This window comes from Dasypus novemcinctus, chromosome 20, assembly GCF_030445035.2.
Source record: "Dasypus novemcinctus isolate mDasNov1 chromosome 20, mDasNov1.1.hap2, whole genome shotgun sequence".
NCBI classification, from domain to species: Eukaryota; Metazoa; Chordata; class Mammalia; order Cingulata; family Dasypodidae; genus Dasypus; species Dasypus novemcinctus.
The window spans coordinates 51,102,020-51,120,042 of NC_080692.1; the positions used below are offsets into that span (position 1 = coordinate 51,102,020).

An 18,023-nucleotide genomic window follows, 5' to 3' on the forward strand; every position below is an offset into this window, starting at 1 on the left:
ACTAGGCATATACCCAGAACGGAGAGCGGTGACACGAAGAGACTCAGTGCACCAACAGTTATAGCAGTGTTATTCACAACTGTCAAAAGATGGAAACAACCCAGGTGTCCATCAACTGATGAATGGATAAACAAAATGTAGTGCATATAAACGATGGAATATTATGCAGCACTAAGAAGAAATGAAGTCATGAAGCATATGACAACATGGATGAACCTGTAGGACATTTGTTGAGTGAAACAAGCCAGACACAAAAGGACAAATACTGTATGATTGCACTATTATGAACTAAACATATTCTGTAAACTCATGGAGTTAATAACTAGAATATAGGTCACCAGAAAATACAACGAGGGTAGAGAATGGAAAGCTGAGGGTTAATATGTGCAGAACTGTCTAAAAAGGTGGTTGCAAATCTTTGGAAATAAATAGAAATGTGAAAGCACATCACAGTGTTGTGACTTGCAAAGCTAGTATATAAGTATTACAATTGGATAAATGGGAAAGTCTAAGGACATGTATATTACTAGAAGGAAAGATAAAAAAAAAACATGGGACTGTATAATATAGGAAAACCTCATGTGGAGTGTGAATATGGGTAATATTGCATGTATGAGACTTTTTTTATAAAATATAAACACAAACTAGAGAGACAGTAACAGAATAGCAGCTATACAACAGGGAAAGCATAGAGAGACTGAGAAGTAATGAGGTGTTTTCTTGTTTTTTCAATTATTGGAAAAATGCAAATGCTCTAATGATTGAAGTGATGAATCCACAACTATGTGATTATACCAAAAACCACTGATTATATTCTTTGGATGGATTTATGCTTTATTAATATGTATCACTAAAACTGACTTATTAAAAAAAAAATGAGTAAACCATAAAAACAATGAAAACCTTTGGAATGCATATAGAGAATGGTCAGAAGCATTTTGATATTATCCAGGTGATAGGATCTTGAGTATAAATAGTTATAAGGTTGTCTAATCATAAATTATTTAACAAGAATTCCTTTAGTTGTCTTGGTCGGTGTCATTATAAAATGCAGTCTTAAAATTATCACTTTCTTGGGTCTACCACCATCATGTTCCAGCTCCCCCAAAGAAGCCCTGGGGGTCTAGAGGCAGCCACGTGAGGGCTACGTCTAAAGACTGAAGGGTTTCCATCACCCAAGAGGAGAGAAAAGCCCACTGCAAAATATGAACCAAGCAAAGGGAGTGAGAAAAAACAATCTGGGGCAATTACGAAGGTTATAGACTCCTGAAAAGAAAATGTGAGGTGCCATCTACACCTTCATGAAGTGGCTCGTGCTCTCAATGAGCACTGACCCTTTCGGTTTACACTTTCATGAAGGCATCGTAAAAGGGGGGGTTCCTAAACAAACAAGAACCCACACACTTCACTTGTAAGAGTTGGAAGTATTTTCTTGTTGACCCATTTCTTAGCTCCATGCCGCTTTCATGTGGTCATTTCATTTTTGAAGGCAGCAGCTGAATGAGAGCAATCCACAAGAAAGGGGTGAATGGTGGGAAGGGGCGTGGCAGTGGGGTCCCAAGAAACCCGGTTCCTCCTCAACTCTACGGGCTTAAAACACAGGTTTTTTTCTGGTCGCCTGTGAATCTCTCCTCACTAGGCCACTACGTTTCTCTTGAAACTGACACGAAGCTGTTAATAATTATCTGAAACACATTTGCTCTACTCATGGTATCACGTCTATGGAATAAAAGTTCAAAATCCCACCTTGGGTTTAACCTGTACAGCCCTTCCCACTTCAGGGAAAAGAGTTCAACACCAGGTCTACAGATATGACCTGAAAACAACACTCAAAAGACTGGCTACCCGCTCCATCAGTGAAGGTCAAATAACTAGCCCTGTGAATTTTAATTATCTCACAATTTTACCATAATGCCGAAGTGTTAAGTTCAAATCCTTCTTAGTTCCTTAATTTACAAGCTCATAATCAAGTATTTACAGTAAAGGCATTCTTTTTCTTTGAGATACCAGTGCCAGAGTATGAACCCAGGACCTCATCTGTGGGAAGCTGGTGCTCAACCACTGAAGTGAAAATCTGAGCAACGTTTCCTCCACAAAGGCTCTGGAGTCCCGAGTCCATTTGAAGCATCATGAATATCAACCTGCCAAGTTCCAGGAGGGCAGACTTAGTTCATCGCCAGATTTCCAGCACCTAAAATCCTGCCTGGCACATAGCAGGTGCTCAGTAAATATTGTTAAATGCCAGATCCTGCAGCGTGGCAGAGAAACGCCATGTCGAGCCAAGAACTATCTTCAGTGCTTACTGTGCTCAGTATCGCTGAAAGGTGAAACCCATCATGCAGACTGTGTAAATACATATACACACACGCACAAGATGAAGATGCCATGTAAAATTCACCACGCTTTCTCACGGGAAATGGCAATGTGTTCAAATGTGCACGAATGTGATGTCTTAGGAGAGCGGCTAAGGAGTATCTACATACAAAACACCTCTCACTCCTCACGAAGCAACTCAGGAAAAGGCACTGTGCACTGACATTCCATCGATTCCAGCGCAGATGCCTCCAGATCTTGGTTTATCACGTACTGGGTCTCTCTGCTGGACCCTATCACCTCCTGACAGAACAGGCAGCACTTCCAGCTCAGTTTTTAATTCTAACCCAATTCCTCCTCCAGAGCAGATGCCAGCCTTCCTTCCTGACGCAGGAACACACAACAACCATCCTTCTGAAGTTGGGAAACGGCACACAGCCAGAGGTGCATGGCCCCAGCGACCGTCAGGCCAGTTCCGCAGTGAGCTCTGCCCTCCGGCCGCCCGTCCCTGCAGTACCCCGGGGCTTAGGGTCGAACACCGAGGCGGCCCTGCCAAGTGCGCCACCTAACTCCGGGTCGAGCAGTGTCCACGCTGGAGCCAGGTGAGCCGCCTCCGTGGGGGCCAGGGCCGCTGCCAGCACCTGTCCCTGCGGCCAGCAGCAGGGGCTGCTCCGACCACGGCAGGGGCTCCCCCACAGCGAAATCCTCGCCTTGGCGGGACCTCAGAGCCTGGGGGGCAGGCACGGGCGCAGAGGCCAGGGCTGGGACCCCGCGTCCATGGCTCGGCCTGCACACTTGGCAAGGGTTCCTCACCGCTCAGGTCCCCGGGCTCGGACTCGTGCCCATGCCGTCCACCCCGAGAGGACACAGCGGGCGCTGCCCGCAGATCACACGGCCGTGCCAGCCCTTCCCCGAGGACCCCGCGCTGGGCCCTGGAGCTGGCCGGTGGAGCTGACGGTCACATCTCAGGAATTACAAGAGCTGGTCGCTAAACAGAACCACTCCTAAAAATCAAAGTACTTGAACTTAAAACAGAACGAGTCATCTTTAAAACAAAGGTAAGAAATACCCAGAACACACCACTTCCTAGTCAGCATCCTTCATTTCACGGCTCCTGCGTTACTGACGCCCAATGCGCGTCTCTAGAGAGATGATACCGGACGATCTGCCAGGGCACCTCTCTCCCACGTGCATTCAGCAACGTCAGGGGTGGCGTGAAACCAGCCATAACGGGAGTCTTTACGTGGGAATCTCAAACGCTGTAAATCACGTTTCCTTTCTTTAGAGTTGGCTATTTTTTTATTTCAAAGGTATTTTATTTATATTTTTGACTTTTTAAAAAAAATTGATTTATTTACTTCCCCTCCTTCCCCTCCTCCTGCCCTGCTGTTTCTGCTCTTTGTGTTGTCTTCTCTACTTATTTTCTCTCCTCTAGAATTCACCGGGATCTGATCCTAGAGATGTCGGATGGGAGGAGAGGTTCCCTGTCACCTGTGCCACCTCAGTTCCTGGTTTCTGCTGCGCTTCACCTTGGCTCTCCCCTTGTCTCTCTTTTTTTTCCCCCATGATCTTTTTTTTTAATGACTATTTACTGGAGCACCACCGAGCGCCTCTCACCCCCTTGGGCCCAGCACCTCTCACCTCCCCTCCGCACAGAGGAGTGAACAGGCACACTCGTCTACCAAATCTAAGAGAAGAAAACAGACACCTCACCTCCCTCTGCTTTTTAGCCACTTTTCCCAGCCCTTCTTTCACTGCCAAATTTACTGAAAGTGGTCCATCTGTGATTAATTCCAACTCTCTCTTACTGTCCACTCGTCAACTTACTCAGTTTACAAATCCGGGAGCAGCTGCTGCCTGCCAGACCCTGCCCCGGAGCTGGGCACGGCGACTAGCGGAGCCACCGCAGCCCTGCCCCCAGCACCACTGCCGCCTTGCTGCCAGGCGCTGCTTCTCCACCGGGTTAACTCCATCTTACTCAAAAGAAATCCCCCATCTCCTCCACTGTTTTACCTTCTTTCCCTCCACACCTCCTCAAAAAAGACAGGATTTCTTCAATATTTTGTCTGTTTTTTCCCTCTTCCGTCTCCCTCAGGAATTTCACGCATTCCTGTGATTTTATGCAGAAAACCTCTTCCTCCTCTAGCCTTCCATCAGTAACCGACCCTCACAAGCCACTCAGCTGTGCCAGCCAGAAGCTCAAAAATTCTTGAGTTTTCCCTTTGCCCAGCCCTTACCCCAAACATCAGCAAGTTCTGCTCGATCTATATTCAAAATACATCCCGATCCACCACACCTCCTCCCCTTCCCTCTCACCCGCAGCCCTTCTTTTCTCACTCCGCCTGCAGAGCAGCCCCTAACCCTTCCCCTGGCAGGGGGAGCAGGAGGAGCCTGCGCAGCCCACCACGCCCCAGGCCCACCACGCCCCACGCCCACCACGCCCCACGCCCACCACGCCTCAGGCCCGCCGCGCCCCAGACCCGCAACGCCCCATCACCGCGGGTTCCCAGTGCCTCCACGCACAAGACACAGAAGGCCGCGCGCGAACACAAGGAAGCAGAAATGGGGCCGTGCTGCTCCCACCCTTAGAATGTAAAGCTCCCCGGCCTCCTGACCCCAGGATGGAGCCCACCCTTCCCCTCCCCCCCAGGATGGAGGCCACACTTCCCTCCATGGCCAGCCCCGCCCTGCCTCACGGGCCCTGCCCGCCCCCTGTCCCCACTGTCCCCACTCGCCCATGACCCTCAGGCTGGAACCCCGCAGGCCTTGCAGGGCTGACCCCTCGCTCCTCAGGCCTCCCTGGCCCCCAGCCCACCGCCGTCCACGGCCGCCCGCGTCCCTCCACCCTCGCCAGGCCTCCTGGCCACCGCACACCACCCTGCCCATCTTCCCTTCTGGAAGGGGCGTCACAAGGGCCAAAACCCGACCCCCCGCCCAGTGCCAAGGGCGTGCCTGGCCCAGGGGAGATGCTCAGCAAAGGTTCGCTGATGTGAACGAATGAACGAATGAGGCAAACTACAGAAGGGCAGGTAAAGGAGGGAATAATTGGAATCACAGGCCTTGAGAAGGGACGCACGACATGGGAGGCGCGCTGGGGTCGCAGAGCGGAACTGCCGCGTTTGTTAAACTGTGTCCTGCCCGAGCCTTGCGCCGTGCTGGGGCGGCTGAGCGCGCGCCGGCCACGCTGTGCCAAGGCTCCCGGCCGAGCCAAAGCACGAAGCCAGCCTCCCGAGACAGGAGCCGGGACGCCGTCCTCGGACTCCTGCCGCCGGAGGGTGGGCCCCGGGCCTCCCGCCAATTCGCTGCGATTGATAAACCTCCAGGAAACGGGGGCGCAGGAGCGGGGGCCTGTGCCCGCCAGGGCTTGGCCTACAGACGGGGGCGGGGGGAACCCGGGCCCAGCACCCTCGCGTAGTGCCCCCGCATCCCGCGCCCCACGGCCCCGCCCCGTGCCAGACCCCGCGCCCCGCACCCCGTGCCCCGCGCCCCGCACCCCGTGCCCTGCGCGCCGCCCCGCATCCCGCGCCACATGCCCCGCGCCGTGCCCCGTACCTGAGCGCGCTCCAGGCGGCCCGCGGACACCCCGGGAAGCCCGGGCTCGTGGGCTCAGCGGGCGGCGGCGCGTGGCAGGCGGCCCAGGCTCCGCGCTGGGCGAAGCGCTGCTTCCCGACCTCCCGGTGGGGGTGCGCCGGCAGCTGCGGGGCCTGCGGGCTCCGGGGCCGCGGGGGGCTGCGCGCACGGACCACCCCGTTGCTCCTGGGGCAGGGGACAGAGGAGGGGATCAGGCCCGAGGAGAGCGACCCGCCCTGGGCCCTGCTCGGCAGCAGGGCCGGGGGCTCCGCTTGTTTCTGTAATTTGCCCCCTCCCCCCCGTATTTTAAGTAACATACTTGTATTCTTATTTCCTGATTGTGTTTCAATTTTAGGCCTTAGCAGATTGGCCTCCTGCAGAGGCTGGGAGCCCGTCCTTCCTGGTCGCCCCTCGCCCTCCGGCCCCCTCTGCCCTCTCTCGTAGGTTGCCTCAGTGGTCGCGATTTGCACTCTCGTGATCTTGGAAATTATGGTTCACAGCCGAGCCAACCCAGTGTAGTCGGAAGACATTCTTCTCATTGGATTCCCTGAGATGCGATTCAAAGCCGTCAAAGTGGCAGGAAGGGGAAGGTCTGGTGGCACCAATGAAGGTGAGAGCGTGAACGGGGAGCATCGCCCCGGCGGGTCACGCAGGGCAACTTCAGGCATCTCCCTGTGACCACGCAGCTGACCCCACCTCAGCAGGTCCCTGTGCACAGGTACCTCCTCTACATGCCCAGAATCCACGGTAGCAGAGTTCTCAAAAGGAACATGTGGAAACAATCTAATTTAAAAATCCAGAGGGATGGATAAAATTCTGATAGTGGAAAAGTTGCAGCAGTTACAATGAATGAAGTACAGCCACTTGTGTCAACCTCAGTGTAACTCAAAAATCTAAGGTTAAATGGAAACAAAGCAAGTGATACAATTTACACAAAGTTTGAAAGCCTGTAAAGAATGTTATTTGATATTCAAGAACAAACCTAGAAATGAAAAGCTCTAAATTCAGGATCATGGTCACCCAAGGAGAAGGGGAGGGGACAGGACCAGGGAATGCTTTTCCTACCGGTCAGAAATTACATCCTAAGTTTTACAAAAAGAAGGAAAAAGGTAGCTTTCAGGAGCTGATCTTTCACTGAAAATACTTCCTCCCAAAGGTGATGTCAAACAAAACAAAAATCCTATTCCATTCGGATGGCCTGAACGTAAAATTTAGGGATAAACTCTCTCACTAAAGGAAAGTGCTTTCCTGCTTCCTGACTCACAGGGCTGCAGAGCGCATCACCTGCCTTACTGCCTGGGACCGGCGCGGTGCGTGGCGTGCAGCATTAGCTGCTCCCGACGGCCCGGGCTGCGTGCCGCCGTGCATCCCCCGTGGGTTTCCTTCACAGCACTTGCCACAACTGTAATCAATTTTCCATGCAAGAACTGGTGTAATGTCTCTCTCCCAAGAGCCCATATGCTCTTTGGGTCCAGGCACAGAAAAAGTCTATTTTGAACAAGTGGGGTGAAAGGATCGAGGAAAGAATGAAGGTTTCTGGCTGAGGAGGAGAGCAAAACGTGTCTGGGAAACACAGAACACGCGTTACGGAGCCTCCGGGCCTCTCAGCAGCAGGATTATTCCTTCCACAGAACTCGCTGTCTGGCAGTTTATGATGACGAAGGTCAAGAAAGATGATTTGAGGAAGAAAAGAGACATCTCTCCCCTTTGGAAAAAAGTCTGACTTAACAGTGAGTCAACCTCATAGTCGTCATTGATTTAATAAAAGGTTGAAGAGTCTGAACATATCAAATGCATTTATGTTAATGAAATAAATCTCATTTATTAAATTAGCATCCAAGATAAGGTGGCATTTCAGAAAGCGTTGTATTTCTCTTTCTTAAGTAACTCTTCTCGGTACACGCAGGGCTTAGGAGCAGAGCTTTAAGATGACTTACGATTTCTGGTGCCTGTGGGACGGGGAGAAGAGGTCATAGAGCAAGCAGACTCCGAACACCGTGATGCCCGTCTCCTTCACCAGCATGGCACACGTGCCCAGGAACAGGCTGAGCAGCAGGAACGGGGGCGAGGCCGTGGGAGGGGACCCCTCCCCAGCACAGCACTGATCCAAGCTCCTGAAAAGCAAGGCCCAGGGGCTTTTAATCTGAGAAGGACGGTGACCACTACCAACCAGCGCCTCCTAAGGAGAAGCGCTGATACCCATTTCATTTTACTCTCAGTAATTACGTAGGTGAGCAAAGATTTCTTCAAAAAAGTTCATCATAGACACATTAAAATTGCTAAGATGAAAAAAGGCAGAGATCCAACCAGAGAATCTGGTGCTTAACTTGTGGTGAATGCCAACAAAGGAACAAGAAAAACCATTTAAAATGCTGCAGAGAGATCTATTTAGAGACACGGGAAAGTGCTGGAGGGAGTATATTTTCAGTGAATAATGCAGGTTACTAAGCGCCATGCACAGAAGGAGAACATGGGTTTGTAACAGGGTCCTGGGTTCAAACCAAAGCTCTGCACTTAACTAACAATTAACAGGGGGCAAGATACTTCACCTCACTTTGCCTCGGCCCCCTCACGCATGGAGGACCATGTGATTATGACATGATGAATGTTTGCCATCATTACTTTCACGACAATGTCTTTACATGCTTTTGTACACAAAACAAATAAGTTGGTAGAGGTATATACCAAAATTTTATCAGCATTTCTCTCTGTGATAAAAAACAGAGACGTTCTCACCTTCCTTTCTTTTCTGTTGGCTAATCTGCATTTTAAACTTACCTCCCATGAACCCGTATTAGGAAAAACATATTTTTTCGCAGCTCACACTCCAATCGAGATCTTTAAACCCTCTGCAGTGTGGCAGAGCCTTTCTTTCACTTATAAAATAGCGCCAGCCCTCACCGAGCAGCCTGCTCTTCCTTCTGCGGCCGCCACACCCATCTGCTCCCACTCCTTCCAAGGAAAGGTCCACACTTCTGCACTTGTGGCTTTTTACCCTTGTTTTGTCTTGGAACAATAACATGAAGGTGTAGGCAAGGTTTTTAGGAGCTGTGCATTTTTCTACAGAGCCAATCCACGGCTTAAATTTCTGAAAGTGAGACAGGCAAGCACAACAGAAAGCCCTTAAAAACGTGGCTCTCTCTCACATGCACAGGACTGTGCTGATACCACTCCCAAAATACAGCCACCACAACTGAAAAAGCCGGAGAACACTGTCAACTTAACGCGAGTGTTAGCTTGTTCTAACACCCGTGTAAGTAGGACACAGATGTCCAATTGGAGGTTAATTTTTAAGCTTTCTGAAGCCTGGTTCATAGGGTTAGGGACAGAGCGGGAGTCAGGTGTGCGTGTAGAAGAGGCTCCTCTCGTAAACAAAAGGAAACCTGGCCCACAGGCGACTGACTCTCAGGGTCACTCTCGAGCCGAGCTCTAGAGTGGGTTTTAGTGGGTTTCTCGGCCTCGGCACTACTGGCATTTTGGGCTGGACCCTCGGTTCTGGGGAAGCCTGCACCCTGGAGGACGTTTAGCCCCGCGGCCTCTGCCCACACATGCCCCAGCCCAGCTGGGTGACCACTGAAACGTCTCCAAATATCGCCGAACGTTCCTGGCGGGAGAGGGGCACTGTCACCCCAACGAGAACCCCGGTGTGGGACAAGGCGTCTCCAACAGCCCGAATGCCGCAGGGCCAGCGTGGGTGCTGCGATGACCTGACCGACGGCAAGGCGGTCGCGTCCTGGGCCAGAAGCCCACCCGGGGGAACCCCCAGGCCTCGCCGCCTCCCCGGGCCCAGGCCCGGAAGCCTGGCCTGGCGCTCACGCCCTCTCTTCTTTACCCACGTCTTTATGTCTTCACCCATGTAGACTGGCCACAGCTTGGTGAGCATCTGACCATCGTAGGGGAGGAGGTGAGAGAAGGCAAAATAATGGGAAAACCCTTTATTGCTTTTCAGTTTCCCAAAGCAAGGAGCTCCTTATTCTGGTGAAAGGATGTGTGATTTGGAAGAATACAGTAGAGAAACTGCCTTCAATTCAGTCTCGTCATTTTAAGCTCTGGGCTACTCTGGTGAGGGTTATGAACAGAAAAAAACACATATAAAGAGGTAAAACCAGATGAGGTTCAAAACGTAAAGGAAAAATAAAACAATCACAGACAAGTAGAAGAAAGGACTGCACCCCATCTGTTCTGGCTCCGAGCTAAGATTCCAAGTCCCAAACTTGTCAGACACTGAGCGCAAGAAGGGCCAGGAGGAAATGGTAGCAGTGATGTGGAGACAGCGGCCACGGTAGCTGCTGAGGGCGGGAGAGGGAAGAAGAGATGTGAGGTGGGGGCATTTTCAGGACTTGGAGTTGTCCTGGGTGGTACTGCAGGGAAAAATGCTGGACATTGTAAGTCCTGCCATGGCCCACTGGGTGGACTGGGGGAGAGTGTACACTACAATGTAGACCACTATCCATGCGGTGCAGCAGCACTCCAAAATGTATTCACCAAATGCAATGAATGTGCCACGATGATGAAAGAGGTTGTTGATGTGGGAGGAGTGGGGTGAGGGGGTGGGGAGTATATGGGGACCTCTTATATTTTTTGAATGTAACATTTAAAAAATAAATAAAAGAAGGGCCAGGAAGTGAGCGGCCAGCAGGGCAGGGCCGGGCGCGGCCCCTTCGTGAGGCCACGCTGTGGGCAGAGCGTGGCTGCAGGCCAGCGGTCCAGCCTGGGCTAAGGAGGCGGCTTCCTGTCCCCGTCCCCAGGAGGCCCGCTGAGCCCTCAACGCCGAGAAGCCATCCTTCTCGGGGAGGAACTCCATCCACCACGGGGCGAATGTCCCAGGGCCCGGCGGGAGAGGAATCCCACAGAGGGACACCAGCAGGGACCCACCTGATGTAGGAGAGGAAGGCCAGCAGGAACAGCAGGCACGCCAGCACGTCCGCTCTGCCCACGATCCCGGCCACCTACAGGGAAAACAGCGTCAGCTGATCGCAAGCCACCGTCCAACGGGAAGCGCCGTTCGGTACGACTGGCCTCCTGCAGCTATCGTGGTTTTTTCCCATCGATCTTCAGTTTGAAGTAAATTCAAACTTGCAGAACAGTTGCAAAATAGTACAAAACCCAACAGAAAACTCCATGCTATCCCCCACTCACACGGCCAGGCCTACCAACTGTTAACTTTTTGCCATGTGCACCATACCATTCTAGCGTTCCGTCCATCTATCCATCCCTCCATCTATTCTCTAAATACTTAAGGAGGCTGTCTACACCATGCCCTCTGAATGCTGAACTCTTAACTTTTCCTAAGAAACCACCTTAAGAAGGAGAAAAGGAGAAAGGAATGGGCAGGACTCTCATGCTTACCTTCATTTTTAATCTCTTTTTTCTAAAGCGTTGATTCACAACATCAAAGTTTACCCATTCATTGATTTCTTTAAAAATATTTTTGAGCAATGGTTCAGTGCCACACTGCTTGTCTTGGGGTGCCAGGGTGCTAATGAATGAGAAGATATTGACAGAGTACTAGGGAAAAATAAGCTGAGGAATAAACCCAGCAACACTGGGACGGAGTCTGAACTCGTGGCTGCCGAGTGTAAGGGCCTAAGCAAGATACCCCAACAGCGAAGAGCCACCTGGCGCTCACCACAAGCCTCCCCCTAAGGAAACGGGGCTCCCTGGAGAAGTGCTGGTTCAGGCTGAGGTGGGGGAGACACAGAGGAGCTTGGACCAGATCCTTGTCAGAAAGTAAGAAAGGGCTCGAACTGGCGGGCCCACGTCAGAGGACACGGGAACTTCCACCGACCAAATCTGAGTCTATTTGGTCATCAAAAGAAAGGACAGGAGTGGGTCTGTCAACCACTGAAAACACCGCAAGCCACGAGTCCACACTGATGAGAGCGCCTCGCTCAGTAGACACAGCTGTGCCTGCAGACGGACCCGTGTACCTGCCCCCAACAAAGAAGTGAAGACGAGAGCGAAAGCATCCTTAACCTTAAAAGCCAGACAATGAAGGTGGAGAGAGCAGCGGAGGTGGGAAATAACCCTTCTCACATCCACCAGAATAAAGACTGAGGACCAAACAACCAAACCTCAAGACATACCAATGGACGCTCAACACAGGACGTGAGAGTGTGATGAGGCACAGGGCATGTACGGGGTCTCAAAGTGTGTCATCAATTATAATTAGCTGGCAAAATAAAGAGCATAATTATACTACGGGAAGATGGACTACACTGGATTGCACTTTGGGTAATCAAATGTAATATCACCAATACAAAGTGCAGACAGATTACAGCACGCCTCTGTATGTGATATGCTCGAAGGACACATCGCCATCTAGATGGCATTCTGGCCAGGCACACATAACATGGATATCATCATTAGAAACCATCAGACAAATCCAAGATGAGGATCATTCTATAGAAATACAGATATTTGTATAGTAATAAAATAGAATTACATCACTAATGTTTAACATTAAGTACATTCTTTTAATATATCCTAACTTATACCATGATTTAATAACTCATTTTAATTTAATATATCAAAATATATTATTTACTTCAGTCGATATTATAGTTATGTTACAAATACATAATATATTGCATATGTATATACTGAGTTTATTACATATTTATAATACATTACTTTGATTTATGTAATTTTAATAAACTATCATATCAATCATGTTATCAACAATATAACATGCATAATATATTTTACATTATAAGAACATAATATAATGCATATTACACATCATGTTATGATTATTTTTATAATAAATATATTGATAGCATTTTATATAATGTAAACCCTTATATAAATTCTTAAATTATATTTAAATCTATAAATTATATTATGGAAAGACAATGAAAGGCTGGCAACTGCTTCCGACTAAAGAGGAAGGATAAGGAATGCCTTGTTTTAGGAAACGTACAACTAAAGTGCTACGGTGTAAAAGCACATGAACGCAGCCTACTCTCAAATGCATCAAGAATAAATACCGATTCACATATTGAGAAAGAGGAAGAATAAAACAAACGCGTCAAAATGTTAAAAACTGGTGAATCTGCACAGAAGGCATGGCCATCCTCTACATCATTCTTGCGACCTTTTTTACCATTTGCAATTATTTCAGAAGACGTTACTCCAGAGGGGGGTTGGAATGGAGGGGAGTGGAGGGACAGACAGCTCCTAATAAATCTTTGCAGTGTTTCACCACTTAAGATGTTGTACAGTTCTTCTGTAATCACTTAGAATGCAAGAAATAAAAATGTAAAGGGAAAAAGGGGGTATGGTTAAAGAATGCCTTAAAGTACAGGTCACATTTGAACAGAACCTTAAAGTTGACTTCACAAGAGAAATGAACAGTGTTGACGTTTCAGGCAGAGAAAAAACAGCACCTCCCTAATCGCAGAGGACTTGGAGTATATCATGCGTTAAAGAATCAAGTAACAATTAATAGCATAAAATAATTTTCTGGGAAATATACCTAAAAATATCCTCATAAAAGGAGCATGATTGAAAGGCAACGAAACAACCCTGGAAGTAGACATTCAAGGTTTGAATTTGGGATTCTTCATTCACCATCTGAGTGTCTATGTGCTAGCTGTTTCCTAAACTCTCCAAGACACGGTTTTGTGATTACTGTAATTAGCAAGATGATACATACATATGAAGTGCCTTGCTCAGTAAATGTTGGTGCTGGATTCTCAAGCACTGAGACTGGTTTTCTGTATGGTTTGTGGTTTAAGGTTTACATGGATATTTTAAATGAACTTCACTAAATAATAACACTATGAGTTACAATCTAAACTAAAGAGTACCTCAATGATTTGCAGGCAAAAAGATTGACATCAAGTCATATACAGAGACAAATTCTATTGCAACCTGAGACAAGAACACCCGGACGCGGCACAAGCATTCCACTGGCAGCACGGAGCTGAGAGCTGTGACCTCGTGTGCCTGACTGGTTTACACACTCTTCATTGATCTGTTAATAAACAGAGAACTAGATGCCAAGCCAGGAAGGACCCACGACACGGGGAGGCAGGCAGTGCAAGCACCACTGTGCAGTTCACCTGTGAGGCCCAGGTAGCCCTGCTCAGCCGACACACCTGAGCACATAGCTCAGCACTGCCTCCAAGACCTCCTGAAGGTTCCAGAGAAGGCCCCGCTCGCTAGCAACAACGGCTCGGGATAAGATGAGCCATCTGAGCCTGGAGGGACACTCATCGCAGTCCGAATGGACGTGCCCAACTCAGGGCACGACTGCCCGCTGACGCTGGGTAGAGCAAGGCAGAACGAGGCAATCACAGGTAGGCACGCATAAGGAATGTGTCAGAGGCACCCTAAAGCCCTGCTTCCCACCTGCAGCGAGCTGGGGTTCCTGGGAAGCCGCTACTGCAGAGGGTGCCAGCTGGATGTGCCCAGGTTTTTAAAAATGCAGCCCCCCTTGGAGCAGCAGCTGAGCGGGGTGTTGAAACGTCAGCGTTAACACTGACAGGCTCTACTGCCGGTTCTCAACCACCGAAAATTCACTCAACACCTACCTCCTACCCCCGAGGAGCCAGTGCTAAAAAGAAGTGCCTGCCATCAGCTACGATGTGTCTACACCACCCAGCCATTCACTGACTCAGTTCACCAGTAACTGCATTTTCTGCAGTCAGCAAGCTTTTCCCAGCATCTCCAATTTGTCAGGTCTGTGCCAGCTGGGAGGATACACCCTGCCTCAAAGAGCTTAAATTCTGGTGGGGAGCCAAGAGGGGATTAACCATGACACTGGGAACTCAAGCATCAGAAAGAGAAGAAATGATTACCGTGAGAGGACAGACGGGATTAATTTTGAGCGAGGATCTCGGAGGGCTTCGTGGAAGGGCTGGCCTGTAAAGTACAATTACAGGAGAGGGGAAGAGGATTTCAGGAAGCCAGAGGTGGGGGAGCTGCTTCCAAGACAGAAAGGCAGAGGAAACCAACAAGAAGGACCAAGAATGAGAGGTCTAAAAATATATGGGTGTTTCTAGAAGGCGAGGTCTAAAGTGATGACAGCACAGGATGAATAGAGCACAGATGAAGGTTACATGAACTTGATTCTGTTTCAGCGCAGGCTGAACTTGATTCAGTTACAGGGCAGGCTGAACTTGATTCTGTTACAGGGCAGGCTGAACTTGATGCTGTTACAAGGCAGGCTGAACTTGAGTCTGTTACAAGGCAGGCTGAACTTGAGTCTGTTTCAGGGTAGATTAAATTGTAGGGTGCTGAGAAACAGCAAATGACTTGGCTGATTCATGATAAGGGAGCATGATTCAAGGGAGGTAGACAGCGAGAAAAAATACATGCAAATGCTTCCACCTGCAGGTTTCCTAACCTAGGAGGCAGGTGTAACCTGAGAACTGTAGCCTCCAGTGAATATGCAAACGCTGGACCTGGGTAGATTTCAAATAGCAAGAGTAACAGCATCACACAGACTCACGTGTGGAAACTGTCAATTTAAGGACGCAATTTACTCCCAAGCCTTGCTATTTCCTGGACTACCACTCATGGGATTTGTAGGAAGTATGCTATACATATAAACTTCCTAATACTTATGTTATCAGCAAGAATAATTCCCATTAGCCGCAGCCAAGGCCGTGAGCGCTCACTTAACCCAGGGTATCACCTCCAAGCCAGGCTGGCTAATTAGCCTGGGACCCAGCCTCGTCTGTGAGTTCCCATCCCAGTTCTGGAAACATCAGCCCTAGCCTGTGACTCCATGTGTCAGTGTTTCCCAGCTGCTAAGCTTTCATTCTTCCCAGAAAATAATTATTTTCCTTATTTTCCCAATTTCTCTACTGACTTTTCTCATGGAAAACATGGAATTTCTTGAGAACGTACTGCCAGGAAATCCCTCAAGAACCACAAGGCCTGCAGGTCTGGGTCTGCTTCCTCGTTGTTACCCCCCAACCCCCAGCCCCACCCAGACCCTGCGGGCGGATAACAGCCTGGAAAGAGCGAGCAAGCAGATGAGTCTATCCCCTCCCACTCAAATTGGAAATAATTTTCCTCGCCCTTGGGTTTCTGTTTCATCACAACATATTGCATTGTTTTGCATCTATTTATGTGTTTGTTCCTTGGCTTTTCTATGTGCTTTGAACAAATTTTGGGTAGAGACCGCGAATCCACCCACACATCCCCCGGCAGCCCCAGTGTCCTGTCCCAAGCAAGCACTCGTTAACTAGTTGTTGGCTACATAATCAATAAAGCAAATCCACTAGTCTAGCTATTGGATTTACACAAAATAACATGTTCAAACTGAACCCCATCTAAAAAATTTGTCATCCATCCTTCCTGGGATAACGTGTGGGCTGACATTTATTCTTGTTTTACAAAGACAAGGTAATTTCCCACCAACTCCTGCTCTCCTCCACATGGTCTTTTTTTCTCTCAGGTTCTATGTCTTCTATAAAGTGCAGCTCTTATTTCTCTGTCCTTCTCAGAAATCTCTGTAATTAAATATGTCTCTTGATTTTGTTTTGTGTATGAACTGTTCTGCAGGTCAAGTTCCTTTGCCTCCTCCCTCTCTCACCTTCTTGTGAATGTACACACCTTCCCAAACATTCTTCCCTACAGACATGTCCACTCTCAGGCGAGTCTGGCCCTTCACTGTGTCCCACAGATCCTTTTCAATTAGCACAAAAGCCTGCTGCAACTCCTTTTTAAAGGTCATTTCGCTAATAGGATTTTCTTCTTAGAACTCGACCTAAACCCCATCCGCTCCTGCTCACACGGCCAGGCTCCCCGTGTTCATCATTTCCTCTCTGCCAGCATCGGATGAAGACTGTTTCGGCCCCACTCACCTGTTCCTTCTTGCATTAATTGTTCCCAATACACTCCAAGCACAGATTTCCAACTGCACTTAAAAGCATAGATCAGAAATATAGTATTGCCTGAGGTCTCCGCTTAAAACTGCGACCCCCCCTTCCCACACAGCTGCAGCACTCGGTAGTCCTTGATGGTTTCTCCTGGTAAGTCAAAAACTTATGCCTCTCTCTTATCCTTTCGAGTTCATATTTAAAATTTCTCATCATATTTAAAATTTCTCATTTCAAATAACTGAAAGGATCTAACTTCAAGTGCATTGTAATACTGACATTTTAAAAGAGCAATAATGTTACTGTTTTAAATGTACCAAGTGGAATTTGAACGTCACAGCAGTTTGCAGCTCACCATCCTCCGTTTATACAAACAGAACAATCTCCTCTTCAGATGGTAGACATTTTGCATCTTTTCTCCTTGAACTCTTATTTACTTTTTATTACTTCTTTGGCATTTTTAAAATGTATTACCTAATTAAGCTTTAAAATATTTCAGCTATCATCCTATTTCTCTGTAATAACACTACATATACTTAAATTTGTTTTTACGTTTTCTGTAACCACCAGGCTATGAATGTTAGATTTTTAATTTTGTTTTGTTCTTATTTCAGTTATTATCAATACACAATTTTCCAACATATCATAAACAATTAAGAAAAACTGATCATTACAAAATATAAAATATATCCATATAATAAAGATGTAGTTTCTTTTTCAATAATTTCATCTGTAACTGAATATCACCTACTGTTAGAATGAGACAGCATACGGCATCAATTCTATTTCTTAATTTTCAGTTTTTAGAATGTTCACATAAATAAGTGAGAATGGAAGCAACCCCATCACAGCAGTGACTTCACTCTCCATCTGTAAAAATCACATGGCGATCTAGCATCTTAAATTATTTTTAATGATCTACCAGCTGAGGACTCAAGCAGGTCCTCCTTTAATTCAGTTGAAAGCAAATCATTTAAATAAACCTATCGCTAGTGACCTGTCATTATTTATTTTCACAGGTTCTCAGAGTCCAGCACAACGGCTTTGCCAAGACTTTCCAACTGACCATTACAAGACCTCATACTATTTCAATCCGAAGCATCTCTTTCTGTCAAACTTACTGAAAGATTTGGGGATAATAAGGCATTCTACACCTTTGAGAATGTAACTTTTTGGATAAAATTATTTTCCCTTATCACTCTAAATACACTGCTGTCAAAACCTTGGGTTTATGAGTTTAGTATTACTTTGTGGGGGGGACTGTCTATCATATAGCCCAACTAGCAAAACCAGCCCTCGTTAGAA

General features: G+C 48.0%; 1 protein-coding gene across 1 annotated transcript in view; it reads right to left on the reverse strand.

Moving 5' to 3' along the window:
- The window catches only part of TMTC1 (transmembrane O-mannosyltransferase targeting cadherins 1), a 255,722-nt gene that overhangs the window by 221,768 nt on the left and 15,931 nt on the right, over positions 1-18,023 (reverse strand). The window contains exons 3-5 of the mRNA XM_058282990.2: positions 10,759-10,832; positions 7,821-7,997; positions 5,866-6,069 (exon numbers count right to left, since the gene is read on the reverse strand). Coding sequence (XP_058138973.1) covers positions 5,866-6,069; positions 7,821-7,997; positions 10,759-10,832 — 455 coding nt within the window. The remainder of the gene's footprint in view (positions 1-5,865; positions 6,070-7,820; positions 7,998-10,758; positions 10,833-18,023) is intronic.